Below are 14,928 nucleotides of genomic sequence, written 5' to 3' on the forward strand. Positions count from 1 at the left end.
TTTTATTTTCAAAACTGAGCTATCGGCTGTTAAAGTGTGTATATATTTTGGGGGGACACCCTGTATTAATGTTCAGTCATGTCTTCTGCTAAGTCAAACCTTCCCATCCCACCAGGATGAATAATTCATAAAGGTTCTTTATGTAAATTACATAAAAGTCCAGCTGCTGGCTGCTAGTTTGCACTCCATCCTTCTTCCTTCCCTTGGACTAGTTTGTTGGTGGTGCCTTTGAAACTCTAGTCCCTAAAATAGGCCCCAGAAGCTCCTCTGAACTTCATAGAAGACATAGATCCCAAGTTTAAGAATGTTTTCTAAGACAACACCTCTATTCTACCCATTTCTGTTAGCCTTCCCAAACTCAGTATCCTGGTCCTGGTACAAGTGCAGAGTATGGCGTAGAGCTCTCTTGACCTCCTGGTTGCGCAAGCAGTAAATTATCGGGTTGAGCAATGGTACAATGACAGCATAGAGTACAGAGACCAGCTTGTTGGTGTCAAAGGCTGAGAGGGCCTTTGGCCGTGCATAGATGAAGATACTGGCTGCATAGAAGATGACCACAACAGTCAGGTGAGAGGCACAGGTGGAAAAGGCCTTATGGCGCCCAGCAGCCGAGGGGATGCGCATCACCGCACCAGTGATGGCCATGTAGGAAGCCCCAGTGACAGAGAGCGGTCCCAGCAGGATAAAAATGGCCAGGACAAAATCTGTAAGCTCTGCTGTGGACATGTCAGTGCATGAAAGATTGAGCAATGGGGAGACATCACAGAAAAAGTGGTTGATGATGTTGGGACCACAGTAAGAGAGGCGAGAAATAAGAAAAACTTTGATCATGGAGATGCCAAAACCTCCAGCCCAGGAGACGGCTGCCAGCTGCACACACAGCTGGCCACTGACAATGACCGAGTAGTGGAGAGGATGGCAGATGGCCACATAGCGATCATAGGCCATAACAGCTAGAAGGACACACTCAGAGCAGCCCAGACCCAGGAAAAAGTAGAGCTGTGTCATGCAGCCTTCAAAGGAGATTAGCTGCCCATGGCCCTGCTCAGACCCAACAAAGCCAGCTAGCATCTTGGGAATAGTGACAGTAACATACCAGATCTCCAGGAAGGACATATTAGCCAGAAAGAAGTACATGGGTTTGTGGAGGGTGGGGTGGTTCCTAATTGCCATAATGATGAGTGTATTCTCAGTCAGCACCAACACATAGGCCAGCAGAGAAAGGGCAAACAAAAGCGCCCGAAGTGGCGCAGGAGCTGGAAAGCCCAGCAACACAAACTCACTGACTCTCCCACTCTGGTTCCTCTGTTCCATGGGGTTGGTCTTGCCCACTGTTCTTCAGGAGGGAGAACAGGAGTGTCTTCAGGAGGCATCAGCAAGAACCCAGACTTTCTCCTGGTGGGTGTATATTGGTAAAATGCAATGCATGTGGTGTGTATAATTTATCCCTGAGCTGAGGCTGCTGCTCTCTTCTGTAATCTGGACAAAAGCAGACAAGAATAAATTGCTTTGTATTGGGGATAGGATAGGAGTCTGTTTTGGCACATGGAGAAGCATATATTGATAAGCACCAGGTAAAGATGACACTAGCTGGTCCCTGGAGAACACAAAGAAAAACAAGAATAGTAAGAGTCTCAGATGCCCTAATATGAAAATTTGTCTGTGAGCTGGATTACAACTCTGTTTTGATGAAATACGTTACATAGTGGAGGAATAACAATAACGTAACACATTGGGTAATTGCTATGTAGTATAGTTATTCTGAAATTTTTGCAGATAACAATTCACTTAATCTTCAGAAGAACCTTGAGTTGTACCCCACTTAATATTTAAGGAAAATGAGACATACTTAAGTGACTTATTCCAGGTCACACAGATAGTAAGAGGTGGAACCAGGAAGTCAGGACCTCAGAGCTTCCAAAATATTCAGGCAAATGTGAGAGGAACTATAAGATACCTCCTGGATTTATACCCAAGAAAGGGAATCTTTGAAGCTCAGCTAGGGAAGTTGGTCATCTCCTGCAAGGGAACAAAGTTCCAAAAGGTCAGCACCTGTAGAATGAAAGTCATACATAACATAATATTTAAGAGGAGGATCTGGGATCCACCTAGAAATCATATTAGGAAGCAGATTCTGGATTGCAACAGAACTGAGATTCCCAATGGTTCTGAAAGCTGTGCTCTCTTGGAATGAGAATAGACTTTCCTTTAGTTTTGTTAAAAGCTAACTGAGGCACATTAAATTTTTTAAGAGTTTATTTGAGCAAACATGAATTAAACTCAGTCAGTGCCAAACTCAAAGTGGTTAGGTTCCCTCCCCTGACAGAAGTTAGGGGCAAGGCTTCTATAGAGCAGATGTGGAGGCAAAGCAAGGACATTATGTGACTGGTGAAACCTTAAATGGTTGCCTTATTTGGGAAGACCTAGTTGGCTGTTTATGATTGGTTGTTTTAAAATATGGTTTTCTTGGTTATGATTGCATTTACAATTGACTCCTGCCTGAGTGTTGGGTTCTTTACCTTTGTTGGCTACCAAGGCATTAAAGCCACCTAATCTAATACCTTGTTTAATTATTTTGACAGTATCATGACCAATATCAAAGCTCACATTTAGTAGAGTACTCTTTCTATTTACCTTGGTATCAAAAATAAAATTTGCTCTTTTCAAACTTCAAGCCTCTTCTGGATCTAATGTTGACATTTCCATGTGGGAGTTGACATGGAAAAAGGATTAGTGTCCCCCCTATTGCCTCGGTTTGCTTATAGCATTGGAAGGGAGTGTGGAAATCAGAAAGGGGAATTGGGAGCGGGGAGAATCAGCTGAGCACCTGGGTGCTATTTCCCCTCAAGAAATTGTTTACTTTTTAGTTTTTGGCCTGTTTCCATGAGGTTAGCAGGGGCCAAATGTGCTCACACTTCAACCTGCAAATGGTTTTTTCCCAGCTTTATTGAGATATAATTGGCATATGATATTATGTAAATTTCAATTATACAATATGACAATTTCATAAAAGTATATCATGTGAAACGGTACCACATAGGTTTACTTATGACATATAATTACCATTTCATTATTGTTATGGTGAGAACACTAAAGCTCTACTCTCATTGCAAACTTCAGGTATACAATTAAGTAGAGTATACTTGTAATATACTGTTGTCCATTATATCCCCAAAAATTATTCATCCTATAACTAAAAGTTACATATATATATATATATATATGTGTATATATATATATATATATATATATATATATACATATATATAATTTACCCATAAAAGGAAGGAAATCCTGCCATTTGTAATGACATGGGTGGACCTTAAGGACATTCCACTAAGGGAAATAATTCAGACAGAGAAAGACAAATATTGTATATCTCACTTATATCAGAAATATAAAAACATCAAACCACCTAATGAGTTGAGTTATAACTGAGGTTTTCTTCTCTTTATGTTCTGTGATTAATACTCAGTACTAGAGCCCTTGGCATGTCTCTCAACACTACAGTACTTTCCGTATATACTCATACTTTGTTTATTTCAAAGTGTATGGTAGATCAACTATGTTCCAGACCACAGGCTAAGAGTTGTGATACATAAAAGGTAAATAAGACATATACTCAGTCTTCAGGGAGCTCATAATCTAGTGGTAAGGACACATCTTCATTTTCTCATCCCTGAAAGATTAAGTTACCATACGTACCCCTACATTATATACTGGCTTCATAAATAACAATCTCAAAAGTACAATTGCCATCCGTACATTAACCCTGATTCTTTCTCTGCAATACCTGCCTTATGTGCCAATCACTGTGCATTTGACCCTCTTGGCCCCAGGTTGTTCTTCTTACCCTTTAATTTTTTCTACTTTCACATTTGATGCTCTGCACACTTGAACAAAAGATTAGCCTCTCACTCCTGGACTCTTAATTGGTATCACTACCTATATAGTCTCTCCACTAAAGATAAAATGTGGCCATTTAAATCCTCTACTTAAAACCCTTTCATAGTACCCCATTGCCTACATGTAAATGTTCAAGTTATGTAACAAGATGTATAAGTACTTCATGACCTTCCACTGCTATCACCACAATCTTATCTCTTGCCAGAATATACTTTGTATTGTATACCCCGTGGCTCTTGGCATACAGCATGTGTATTATCTCTGTAGCTTTGCTCATGCTGCAATCTCCATGAGCATGAGTAACCCCTAGTTGGCCTAACCATCTTGGCTCATGTGAAATCTCCTTATAGAGACATTAGCTGTCCTTCTTTCTTTCCTTTCCTCTTCACTGTTGGTGAGTTCTATCTATAAATATGTATTTCTACAGATATAGGTTAGTTACTGGTATTTCTCCTTTTGACAATTGTTCCTATTATAGGGTCTGCTTTAATAACTGATTAGTAAAGGTATTATAACAGTTGTATGGGCACATGTATAGATGGAAAACAGAGAAAGGTATATTACAGGCAAAATAGATTAATAGATTTATAGGAATGGAATATAAAGAAGGCAGAATGTAAAAAGGAATTGTGTGGAAATGATCAGGAGTATATAATTTAAATGGATTACAAAGAAAATTGACAAAGTTGGAATAATATGTGAGGAACATAGACATCAAATATAGAAGAGTGAGTAGATCCATAGGGACCAGTCAGATTCCATGAAGAGAGAGTGTATCTTCTGTGGATAAGATGGGTGATATTTGGTAGGCTAAATATCAATAGATCCAGTGAGGAAAGATTAGGTCAAGATAACTATAATATAGAAAGAACAGACTAAGAATGGGAAATAATAGAAGGTATAGGGAGGACAGGCAGAGTATGAATAAATAATGAAATCACCTATTAGTAGAAAACATGAAGAAAGTGATATTGGTCTACATATCAATAGACCAAGTCAGATGTGAAAAATGTTTATAAGGTTTGGGTTTTACTTGGTGTAGAGAGGAATAGAAAGATGAATGTATTGGACAGAAAGTAAACATGAGAAATTTGACAAGAGGAATGCAGCAGATAACAGAATCTACTCACTTTATTCAGATGTTTGACTCAGGGTCCTCCTGAGATGACGAGGTTGGTTAGAAAAGGCTTAGGGAGTGTATGTAAGAAAGTTGAGGTATTGGGACAAAGAAAGGTGCTGCAGAGATTTCACCTCCTCTTCCTCCCATATTCAGAGAATGTGGCCAGCCCAGGAAAGATTCTTTTATCTTGCACCTCCCTCCGACAGTCCCCATTGTCCCCTCCTTCTTTCTGATGCTTTGGGATGGCTCTGAGGCAGGAGCCCGAGAGACCAAAAGAGATACAACAGAAAAGAGAAAAAGACGGGGCAGAGTCTTTGGGAAAGGGCATGTTTGGGAAATTTAGGAAATAAAAGTTTATTAGAAAACTTACATGAAGGATAGGATGTCACAATATTCTTACGACCTCTCCTTGCCTTCTCCTTCCTTGTTAGTCTGCATTTCTTTCCAATATGCCACATTCCTGCTCAAAGGGAAGCCTTTGGCTTTGGGCCAGACCAATAGGGTTTATATCCTAACTCAGTCATGTAATCTTGGGCAATTTACTTAACCTCTTTGACCCTTAGATTCACAATCTATCAAATGGGATTGATATACCTCACAGAGTTGCTGAGAGGAGTAAATGTTCTGAGATAGATGGAGTGCTTAGAACCTGATAGGGGTTCAACAATCCTAGACTGTTTTTTCCTTCATCATCTGAATCCATGTGGGTACCATCCCTTAATTCCATGATGTCATTGAAGAATCACTGAATGAGAGTTAGAGTTTGGGGTTTTAATTCCATGTGTATAATTTATATTTTGTTTAATTTATGTCCCATAAAATATATTACAGGTGTTTTGAGGATTAAACAAAGTAAAGTTTGTGAAAGGTTTGGCACTATACTCAGTCCATCATAAGCAGTGCAAGTAGAGGTTAATAATGTGGGCTGCACAGTCACACTGCTTGTGTTCAGCCATGTAACCTTGAGAAAACTATTTAACCTCTGTGTGCCTCCCTTTAAATGGGTATGTGGATGAAAGTTTTTTATAACAGCATCTGCAACAGAGTATTTCTCAATAAATATTAGCTGGTGTTCAAGAAATATTTGTTGAATCTGAGTCTGTTGAGACTGGAGAGGAATTATTTGTGGGAATATTTGGAGATATAAGAGAAAGATCTTTGATATTCTTAGTTTAAGAGGTATTCTCATAAGTAATTGGGAGGTAACAGTTCTTATTTTAAGTAATCAGAACTAAATAAGTATGATTGGGCAGTTATCATTGTGCTGTTTATAAGCCTCACCGATCTGATGATATGAACTCAGTGCTTCAGGAATGGAAAATATATATAATATACCCAAGAAGTCATGTGGAAGTAACCAAGCCAGCGAAAATGATGTAGCAATTAGGAGGGGTAGAGCTTAAAAGAATATCTATAAAGGACCTTAAAGAATAACTATAAAGGAATGAGTGGTCCCTATGATGCACATTGACCACCAGGGGGCAGATGCTCAGTGCAGCAGCTGCCCCCATCCGGCAGGCCCCAGGCCAACCAAGGCAGGTGCCAGTGGGGGTCCCCCAATCGCCCTGCTGTAGAGGGAGGCAACCAATAGTGGCAGTGGCAGGGGGCAGGGCTGGTGAGCAGGCAGAGCCAGGCTGGCCAAGGCAGGTGCCAGGATGGCCCCCCTCCCCCAGTCGCCCCACTGGTTGCCCTGCAGATCGGCCCTGATAGCTGGCCAGGCCTAGGGACTCTACCTGTGCATGAATTTTGTGCACCAGGCCTCTAGTCCTATCTAATAAAAGAGAAAAATGGTAATTGGCGTACGACGATACCCTTTTCATTGGCTAATCAGGGCTATATGCAAATTAACTGGCAACTATGATTGGCAGTTAACTGGCAACTATGATTGGCAGTTAACTGCCAACTAAGTTTGGCAGTTAACTGCCAACAAGATGGCGGTTAATTTGCATATGTAGGCACAATGCAGGGAGGCGAAAGGGAAAGCAGGAAGAAGCCCCCTGCCTCTGACAGTGATCAGAAACCCAGGGGGGAGCTAAGAGCCATGATCGGAGAATCAGGTGCCTTTTCCGCCCTGGCCAGTGATAGCAGGAAGTAGGGGTGGAGCCAGCGATGGGAGCTGGGCATGGTCGAAGCTGGCAGTCCCGGGAGCTAGGAGTCCCTTGCCTGGGCCTAAAGCGGAGCCCACGATCGTGGGGCCGCTGCAGCTGGGGGTCCCCTGCCCAGGCCTGACACCTCTGCCAGAGGCCTCAGGCCTGGTCAAGGGGCCGATCCGGTGATTGGTGATCGGAGGGTGATGAGGGTCAACTCCTCTGGCCTAGGCATCAGGCCTGGGTGGGGGGCGGAGATGGGGATTGGGGGGATATGATGGTCCCCTTGCCCAGGCCTGAAGCCTGGGTCAGAGGCGTCAGGCTTGGGCGGGGGGTGGAGCAAGCGATCAGAGGAAGATGGGGGTCCCCTGCCCAGGCATGATTCCTGGTCCAGAGGCCTCAGGCCTGGGTGGGGTCAGAGCCAGTGATCAGGGGGAGATGGGGGTCCCCTGTGCAAGCCTGACACCTCTAGTGGAGGCGTCAGGCCTGGGCAAGGGGCCGATCAGGCGATCGGAGGGTGATGGGGGTCTATGCCTCTGTCAGAGGCATCAGGCCTGGGCAAGGGGCCGATCCTGCGATTGGAGGGTGATGGGGGTCAACGCCTGAGGGCTCCCAGTATGTGAGAGGGGGCAGGCTGGGCTGAGGGACACGCCCCTCCCCACACACACACCCAGTGCACGAATTTCGTGCACCGGGCCCCTAGTTTTAAATAAAATCATATGCCATAGACATTGTAGTAAACCCTATTTTGAATAAAGAAATATATGTATATACATAAATATTAGTAACATACTATACTGTTAGTTGAAAAACTACCAAAACAAGCAACTTGTTGAATTAGCATTGCTTTGGCTGGTGTGGTAGTATTGCTTAAATAAGGAATGTCTGCAACAGTTGGGATTTATTGAGGCTGATGACAGTTTGCTTTTGGTGATTGTTATCAGTCAAAAGATCACATCAACAGGCTAATGAAAATGAGCCATAATCATTTATATATACATATATATATATATATATATATATATATATATATATATATATATATCCATTTGATAAACTCAACACCCTTGAGGATAGAGGGGATACATCCTTAAAAAAAAAAAAAAAAAAAACAGGTACAAATTCCTTTATCCAAAACAAGTGGGACACTTGGAATTTTCAGGTTTTAGAAGGTGACATGATACATGCACAAGGTGTTTCAACACCTCCAGAGAATTCAGAAGCAGCATTCTATAATCTAACATGTGAATGTCTCTACAGCAATGCTATGCAAATGGAATCATTTGCAATTGGCTTTTTTCCACTTACTTAGCATAATTCTCTGGAGATTTATGTGGGTATCATTCATTTTTTAACTGCTGAATACTATTACATGCTATGAATGTACCTCAGTTTGTTTAAACCTGCACCAGCTGAAGGACATCTGAGTTGTTCCCAGTTTAGGCTATCTATAATAATAAAAGCGTAATATGCTAATTAGACCAGATGTCCTTCCAGACAGATATCCTTCCTGATGACCTTCCATACCAAGCTGGGGATGTGAGGGCAGCCCCGGTCCTGGGTGCCAGAGGGAAGCTGGTGCCAGCAGCCGGGGGAAGGAAGGCCTACTCTTCCATGAATTTCGTGCATCAGGTCTCTAGTCTATATAATAAAGAGGTAATATGCAAATTGGTCCTAATGGCATCACAGTAATGACCAATTTGCATATTGACAGACCAGCAGGAGTCTACACGGGCAGCAGGGGGACTTTCTGTGTCTGCCCTGACTACCCGGGAGGGTTAGGACTCCTCGCTTCAGAGCCAGGGGCAGGTGTGGAAGCCTGAGGCTTCACCAGGGCCCCGCCTACCCCTGCACCCCCCTCAGTGGGAGTCAGGCCCCCATGGGGGAGGGGATTGGTCAGTCTGGTGTCCTGGGGGCCCCACTCTGGGGGTTCTGCCCCACAGCAGGAGAGGGTGCTGGGCTGAGCTGTGGGGTGCTCCAGGGTAACGGTTTCCCACTCATTAAAAGGAACCTGGGCAGACAGCAAGCGCCAACGTGGGATAGAAGCAAACACTCCCTACCCCGCTTGGCCTCAGGTGGCTCAGCACCTTCTGAGCAGCGTCTCAGGTGCTTCAGGGAAATGGGGAGCACCGGCCGCCTCGCTTCCTTGCACCCAGCGCTGGGCAGGGGAAGTGAGACCGCGTCCCCTGCCTAGCGCCGGAGTCCTCTTTTTCTCCCAGGTGCATGCGCCAGACAAACACCTCCGCACACCGCGCCCAGTCCGAGAGCACTCTGCCTGGGGAGGCCACCAACCCCCCCACCCCCTCCGTAGGATGAGAGAGAAAGAGGGAGGGAATAAAAGTTTTAAAGGAGAGCTGGTAGAGCTTAAAATAAGAATGGGAAGAAGAAAGAAATGGGGGGGGGGGAGCAAAGCAGGTCTGAGGGAGGAAGTGAAGAAAAAAATTAAGGTGGGAAGGAAGGAAAAGGGGAGGGAGGGCAGGGGTAAAGATAAAGTAAAGAAGGAATATGGGGAGGGAGGGAGGGTAGGAGAAAGATGGGAAGAAGGATGATGGAACAGAAGTAGGAAATAAGGAGGAAAGAAAAGTTTATAAATGATGAGTCAGTAGGAAGAAGTGTTACATAAAGGAAAGAGAAAAATTGTGTGAGAGGGAGAAGACAATAAGGAAGTCAAATACAATTGTGTGTAAAGGGGATAAGATTTAAAAAAAAAAAAAAGAGTTAATAGGGGCAACCAGACTCACAGGGGAGGGCAGTTAGGAGTGACCAGGTCAGCAGGGGAGGGCAGTTAGGGGTGACCAGGCCAGCAGGGGAGGGCAGTTAGGGGTGACCAGGCCAGCAGGGGAGGGCAGTTAGGGGGATCAGGCCAGCAGGGGACAGCAGTTAGGGGGATCAGGCAGGCAGAGTGTTTAGGGCAGGCAGGCAGGTTTAGGAGCCAGAGGTCCCAGATTGCAAGAAGTATGACAACTGCCAGTTTAGGCCCTAGGATCGGGCCTAAACTAGCAGTTGGTCATCCTCCAAGGGCTTCTGGATTGGAGAGGGTGCAGGTCAGGCTGAGGGACCACCATGCCCCCCAATGCACGAATTTTGTGCACCGGGCCTGTAGTCTATATATATAAAAGCCTAAGTGACTGAATAACCAAACGACTGAATGACCATTTGACCAGTTGCAATGATGTGCACCAACCACCAGGGGGCAGGTGTTCAATGCAGGAGCTTTCCCCTGGTGGTCAGTGTGCTCCCACAGCAGGAGCAATGCTCAGCTGACTAATGGGCACCAAACACTGGGCTCATGGCTGGTGAGTGCAGCTGTGGCAGCACGAGCCTCTCCCTCCTCCAAGGCAGCACACTACCAAGCAGCAGCGGCAGCGGCAGGCACAGCAGGGCTGGATGAATGGGAGTGGCGCAGCGCCTGGAGACCTGCCACTTTGTGCACTACTACAGCCCTCGGGGGATGTCGGACTGCCGGTTTTTGGGTTTTTCAGGTTTTAGAAGGTGACATGATACATGCACAAGGTGTTTCAACACCTCCAGAGAATTCAGAAGCAGCATTCTATAATCTAACATGTGAATGTCTCTACAGCAATGTTATGCAAATGGAATCATTTGCAATTGGCTTTTTTCCACTTAGCATAATTCTCTGGAGATTTATGTGGGTATCATTCATTTTTTAACTGCTGAATAGTATTACATGCTATGAATGTACCTCCGTTTGTTTAAACATGCACCCGCTGAAAGGCATCTGAGTCCTTCAGCTGGTGCATGCAGGCCAGGCTGAAATCAAAAGTCCGACATCCCCCCAGGGGTCCCAGGTTGCGAGAGGGAGCAAGCCAGGCTGAGGGACTCCACTGTTTCACGAATCCGTGCACCAGGCCTCTAGTTCAGAATAAAGTTGTTATAAACATTCGTGTATAGGTTTTCATGTGAACATAAGTTTTCTTCTCTGGGATAAATGCACAGGAGTGCAATTACCGAGTCTTGTGTTAATAGAATGCTCAATTTTAAATATATAAATATCTATATTATTGATTTCAGAGAGAGGAAGGGAGAGAGAGAGATAGAAACATCAATGATAAGAGAGAATCATTGATCAGCTGCTGCCTGCATGCTCCATACTGGGGATCGAGCCCAGAACCCAGGCATGTGCCCTCATTGGGAATTGAACCATGACCTCTTGATTCATAGGTGAACACTCAACCACTGAGTCATGCTGGCTGGGCTACATGCTCAATTTTTCAAAGAAACTGCCAAACTCTTTTCCAGAGTGGATATACTGTTTTACATTAGTACCACAAATGTATGTGTTATAGTTTCTCCCCATCCTTGCCATCATTTGGTGTTTTCACTGTTTTTTATTTTATTTTAGTGTTTTTGATAGAGTGGAGATATCTTATTATGGCTTAATTTGCATTAATAATGTCCCTATTTTTACCACCTTTGCCCACCTCTACCCAGCCCCCACCCCCTTCCTTCTGGCCATCACCACACTCTTATCTGTGTCTATGGGTTATGCATATATGTTCTTCAGCTAATCCCTTCACCTACTTTCATCCAGTACTCCCCTCTTGTTTCCCCTCTGACAACTGTCAATCAGTGTGTCTTCTAGTAACATATTCTCTTCCTTTCCCTTCATCTGAGAACAGCTAAATTTCTTTCTCATTCCTGAGAGATATTTTCACTGGGTATTTGATTCAGAGTTGACTGTTTTTCTTCAGAGCTTGAAAACTAGTGTGCCCCTTCCTTGTGCTCCAAGGTTTCTAATTTATCTTCAATTTTCAGAAATTTGTCTCTGAAATGTCTTGTGAATTTCATTGGACTTATCCTGTTTAGGATGCACTCAGTCTCTTGAATCTGTAGATCTGTTTTTTTGCCAAATTTGGGAATTTTCAACCATTACTTTTTTGAGTACTTTTTCAGCCCCACTATCTTGCTCCTCTCCTTACTGAACTCTCCTCTCTATTCTTTCCTCTGTTCCCTCCATTCTGCTGTTGAGCCCATCAATTGAACATTTTTATTTCCTTATTATTATTATTTTTTAATCCTCACCTGAGGATATTTTTTCCATTGATTTCTAGAGGGAGTAGAAGGATAGGGAAAGATGGAAAGGAGGGAGGAGGGGGAGAGAGAGAGAAACATGAACATGAGAGCAACACATCGATTGGTTGCCTTCCACATGGGCCCCGGATAGGCAGGGAACCTATAACTGAGGTATGTACCCTTGACTGGGAATTGAACCAGGGACCCTTCGGTCCATGGGCTGATGCTCTGACCACAGACCCAACCCGGCCAGTGCAATTTCTTACTTTTTTTTTTAACTCCTAAAATTTTTATTTGTATGTTCATTATATGTTCTATTTCTTTGCTGAGACTTTCTTTTTTTATTTTAAGTGTGCTTATAATTCCTCTTTATGATGTCTACTTTAAAATCTTTACTCATAATTCTGACATTTCTATAATCTCAGTATTGGCATCTCTTAGTTGTTTTTATCATTCAATTTGAGATCTTCCTTGGTATGATGGGTAATTTTTTTTATTGAATATATTGGATATTCTCTTATGAGACTTGTATGTTATTTAAACCTTCTGCTTTAGCTGGTTTTCTTTGACATTTCTCCTATATTAAGGGAAGGACACAGCCTTGTTACTGCCAGGTGCAGGTAGAAGTCTAGGTTTATTATTCCTTTTCCATTGGCATCCAAACATGGAGCTTCTCATTGTAACTGGGCAGGGATCAACTCCAGCTCCCTGTTGCTCTACTGATACCTTCCTGGGGAGAGTCAGAATGATTAATTACTGCTCATTGTGTGGCCTCTACTGACACCACTGTGGGTGGCCTCTTACTGCTGGATGGTGGTGAAAGTCCTGACTCTCCACTGGGCATCTTCTGATACAAGTTTAGCATAGGAAGAGGGGCACCTTATTACTGTTGGCTGGGGGTAGAAATCCAAGCTCTTTACTGACACCTGGTGGTAGTGAGGCAGTGGAGCTCACCACCTTCCAGCAGGGATGAAATTCTTACCCAGCCTGGTGAGGGTGGAAGTGTAAACTCCCCACTCAGCCTTTGCTAGCATGAGTAGGGATAAGTCCACAGTTTTGTTCTTTATTTCTTTTTTAATTTGGTTCAGCTGAAGTAAAGCAGTTATTACCTAAATATTCTAATTTCCTATGTTGCCCCTTTCCTGGTCATTTGGCAAGAGAGAGCACACTTTGCTTGGAGCTTTTTTGTTTATACCTGTAGTTAGCATGCCCAGATTTCTGGCTTCTTCAGTATCAGGTATGGGATATATGAAACCAAAAGCAAACTCAAGTTACTACTATTTTATTCCTTTGGCCATTAGGAACCTAGTTAGATTCTTTCCTCCACCTTTTAAAGTCTTACTGTATATATATTCCAGGGTTTTTAATTGTGTTTATGGACAGAATCAGTAAAAGTAGCCAACCAACTTTTATAGCAAAAATAATACCATGTTGTGAAATTTATGGAATATGTATAAATAAAATGTATGACAACAACAGCACAACAGAAAGAGTAAATGGATGTTTACTTTTATAAAAATGTTATATTATACATAAACAGTTATATTACTTTAGGGTAGATTGCTACATGTTAAGGATGCATATGGTAATCGCTAGAGCAAACACACAAGCAATTTATAGGCATAGTTAAATAAAATACCAAGAGAGAAGAAAAAATATTCAATCTAAAAAAAAGGCAGAGAAGGATGGTAGAGACAGATGCAGCCACATCAAAATTGATTGTAAGTTTAGTCTATTTTAACAGAGATTGATTTTCATACTGGCAAATTTCACAACAATAAGCACTTACTTTAATGTAATTAGGAAATAATTATGTAGTGATCTTTATGTCCACAAAATTTACTCTATGGATTATTAATGATAACTGTAACAGCATTACATTATGATGCCTATCATGATAAAAATACTTGTTGATTAAAACTGGGAACTAGATATTTAATAAGAGTAGACTAAATATTCCTATAAAGAGGCAGAGATTGTCACTCTGGATTAAAAAGCATGACCCACATATGTGCTGTCAACAAGAGATGCTTTTAAAATATAAAGATACAAATAGGCTACCCTATATAATAAAAGCCTAATATGCTAAGTGTCCGGCCATCCATTCAACCAATCAAAGCGTAATATACTAATGATATACTAAGGCCTCTCAACCGCTCTCTGTGACATGCACTGACAACCAGGGGGCAGACAGTTGACTAGTCTACCAGTCACTATGATGTGCACTGACCACCAGGGGGCAGACACTTCAATCAGTAGGTCAGCTTGCTGCTGGAGTCGGGCTGATCGCCATTGAGCGAGACAGGCTGGACACTCCCTGGAGCCCTCCCACAGTCCCTCCCCGGCTGGCCAACCTTCTGTGTCCCTCCCCAACCCCAATCGTGCACTGGTGGGGTCCCTTGGCCTGGCCTGTGCCCTCTTGCAATCCAGGACCCCTCTGGGGATGTCGGAGAACCAGTTTTAGCCTGATCCCACAGGCCAGGCTGAGGGACCGCACAGGTGCACAAATTCGTGCACCAGGCCTCTAGTAATACACTAGTAAGAATGGAGACCCTGGCCAGGTAATCCAGTTGGTTAGAGCTAGTATTACCTGATTAGCTAAATATAGTATTTTATGTTATAGCTCATATTATTTTCCTTTTGTTTATGAATGGAAATGCTCAGTTTCCAATTTTAATCCATAAGTATTTTTTAAAATATTTTTTATTTATTTTTAGAGCAAGAGGAAGAGAGAGGAAGAATGGAGAGAGAGATAGAAACATCTATGAGAGAGAAACATCA

The 14,928-nt window shown here is 43.1% G+C and overlaps 1 protein-coding gene across 1 annotated transcript; it reads right to left on the bottom strand.

Moving 5' to 3' along the window:
- Positions 1-330: 330 nt before the first annotated feature.
- Positions 331-1,314, bottom strand: LOC132242192 (olfactory receptor 226). Its single transcript, XM_059711102.1, has one exon. The coding sequence runs from the start codon at positions 1,312-1,314 to the stop codon at positions 331-333; it is 984 nt and encodes a 327-aa protein (XP_059567085.1).
- Between the last annotated feature and the right edge of the window lie 13,614 nt (positions 1,315-14,928).

The sequence above is a fragment of the Myotis daubentonii genome, chromosome 9, assembly GCF_963259705.1.
Source record: "Myotis daubentonii chromosome 9, mMyoDau2.1, whole genome shotgun sequence".
Lineage (NCBI taxonomy): Eukaryota > Metazoa > Chordata > Mammalia > Chiroptera > Vespertilionidae > Myotis > Myotis daubentonii.

What these genes read in the sequence shown, in the direction of transcription:
- LOC132242192 (XM_059711102.1), bottom strand. Translation starts at nt 1,314, where the DNA reads ATGGAACAGAGGAACCAGAGTGGGAGAGTCAGTGAGTTTGTGTTGCTG.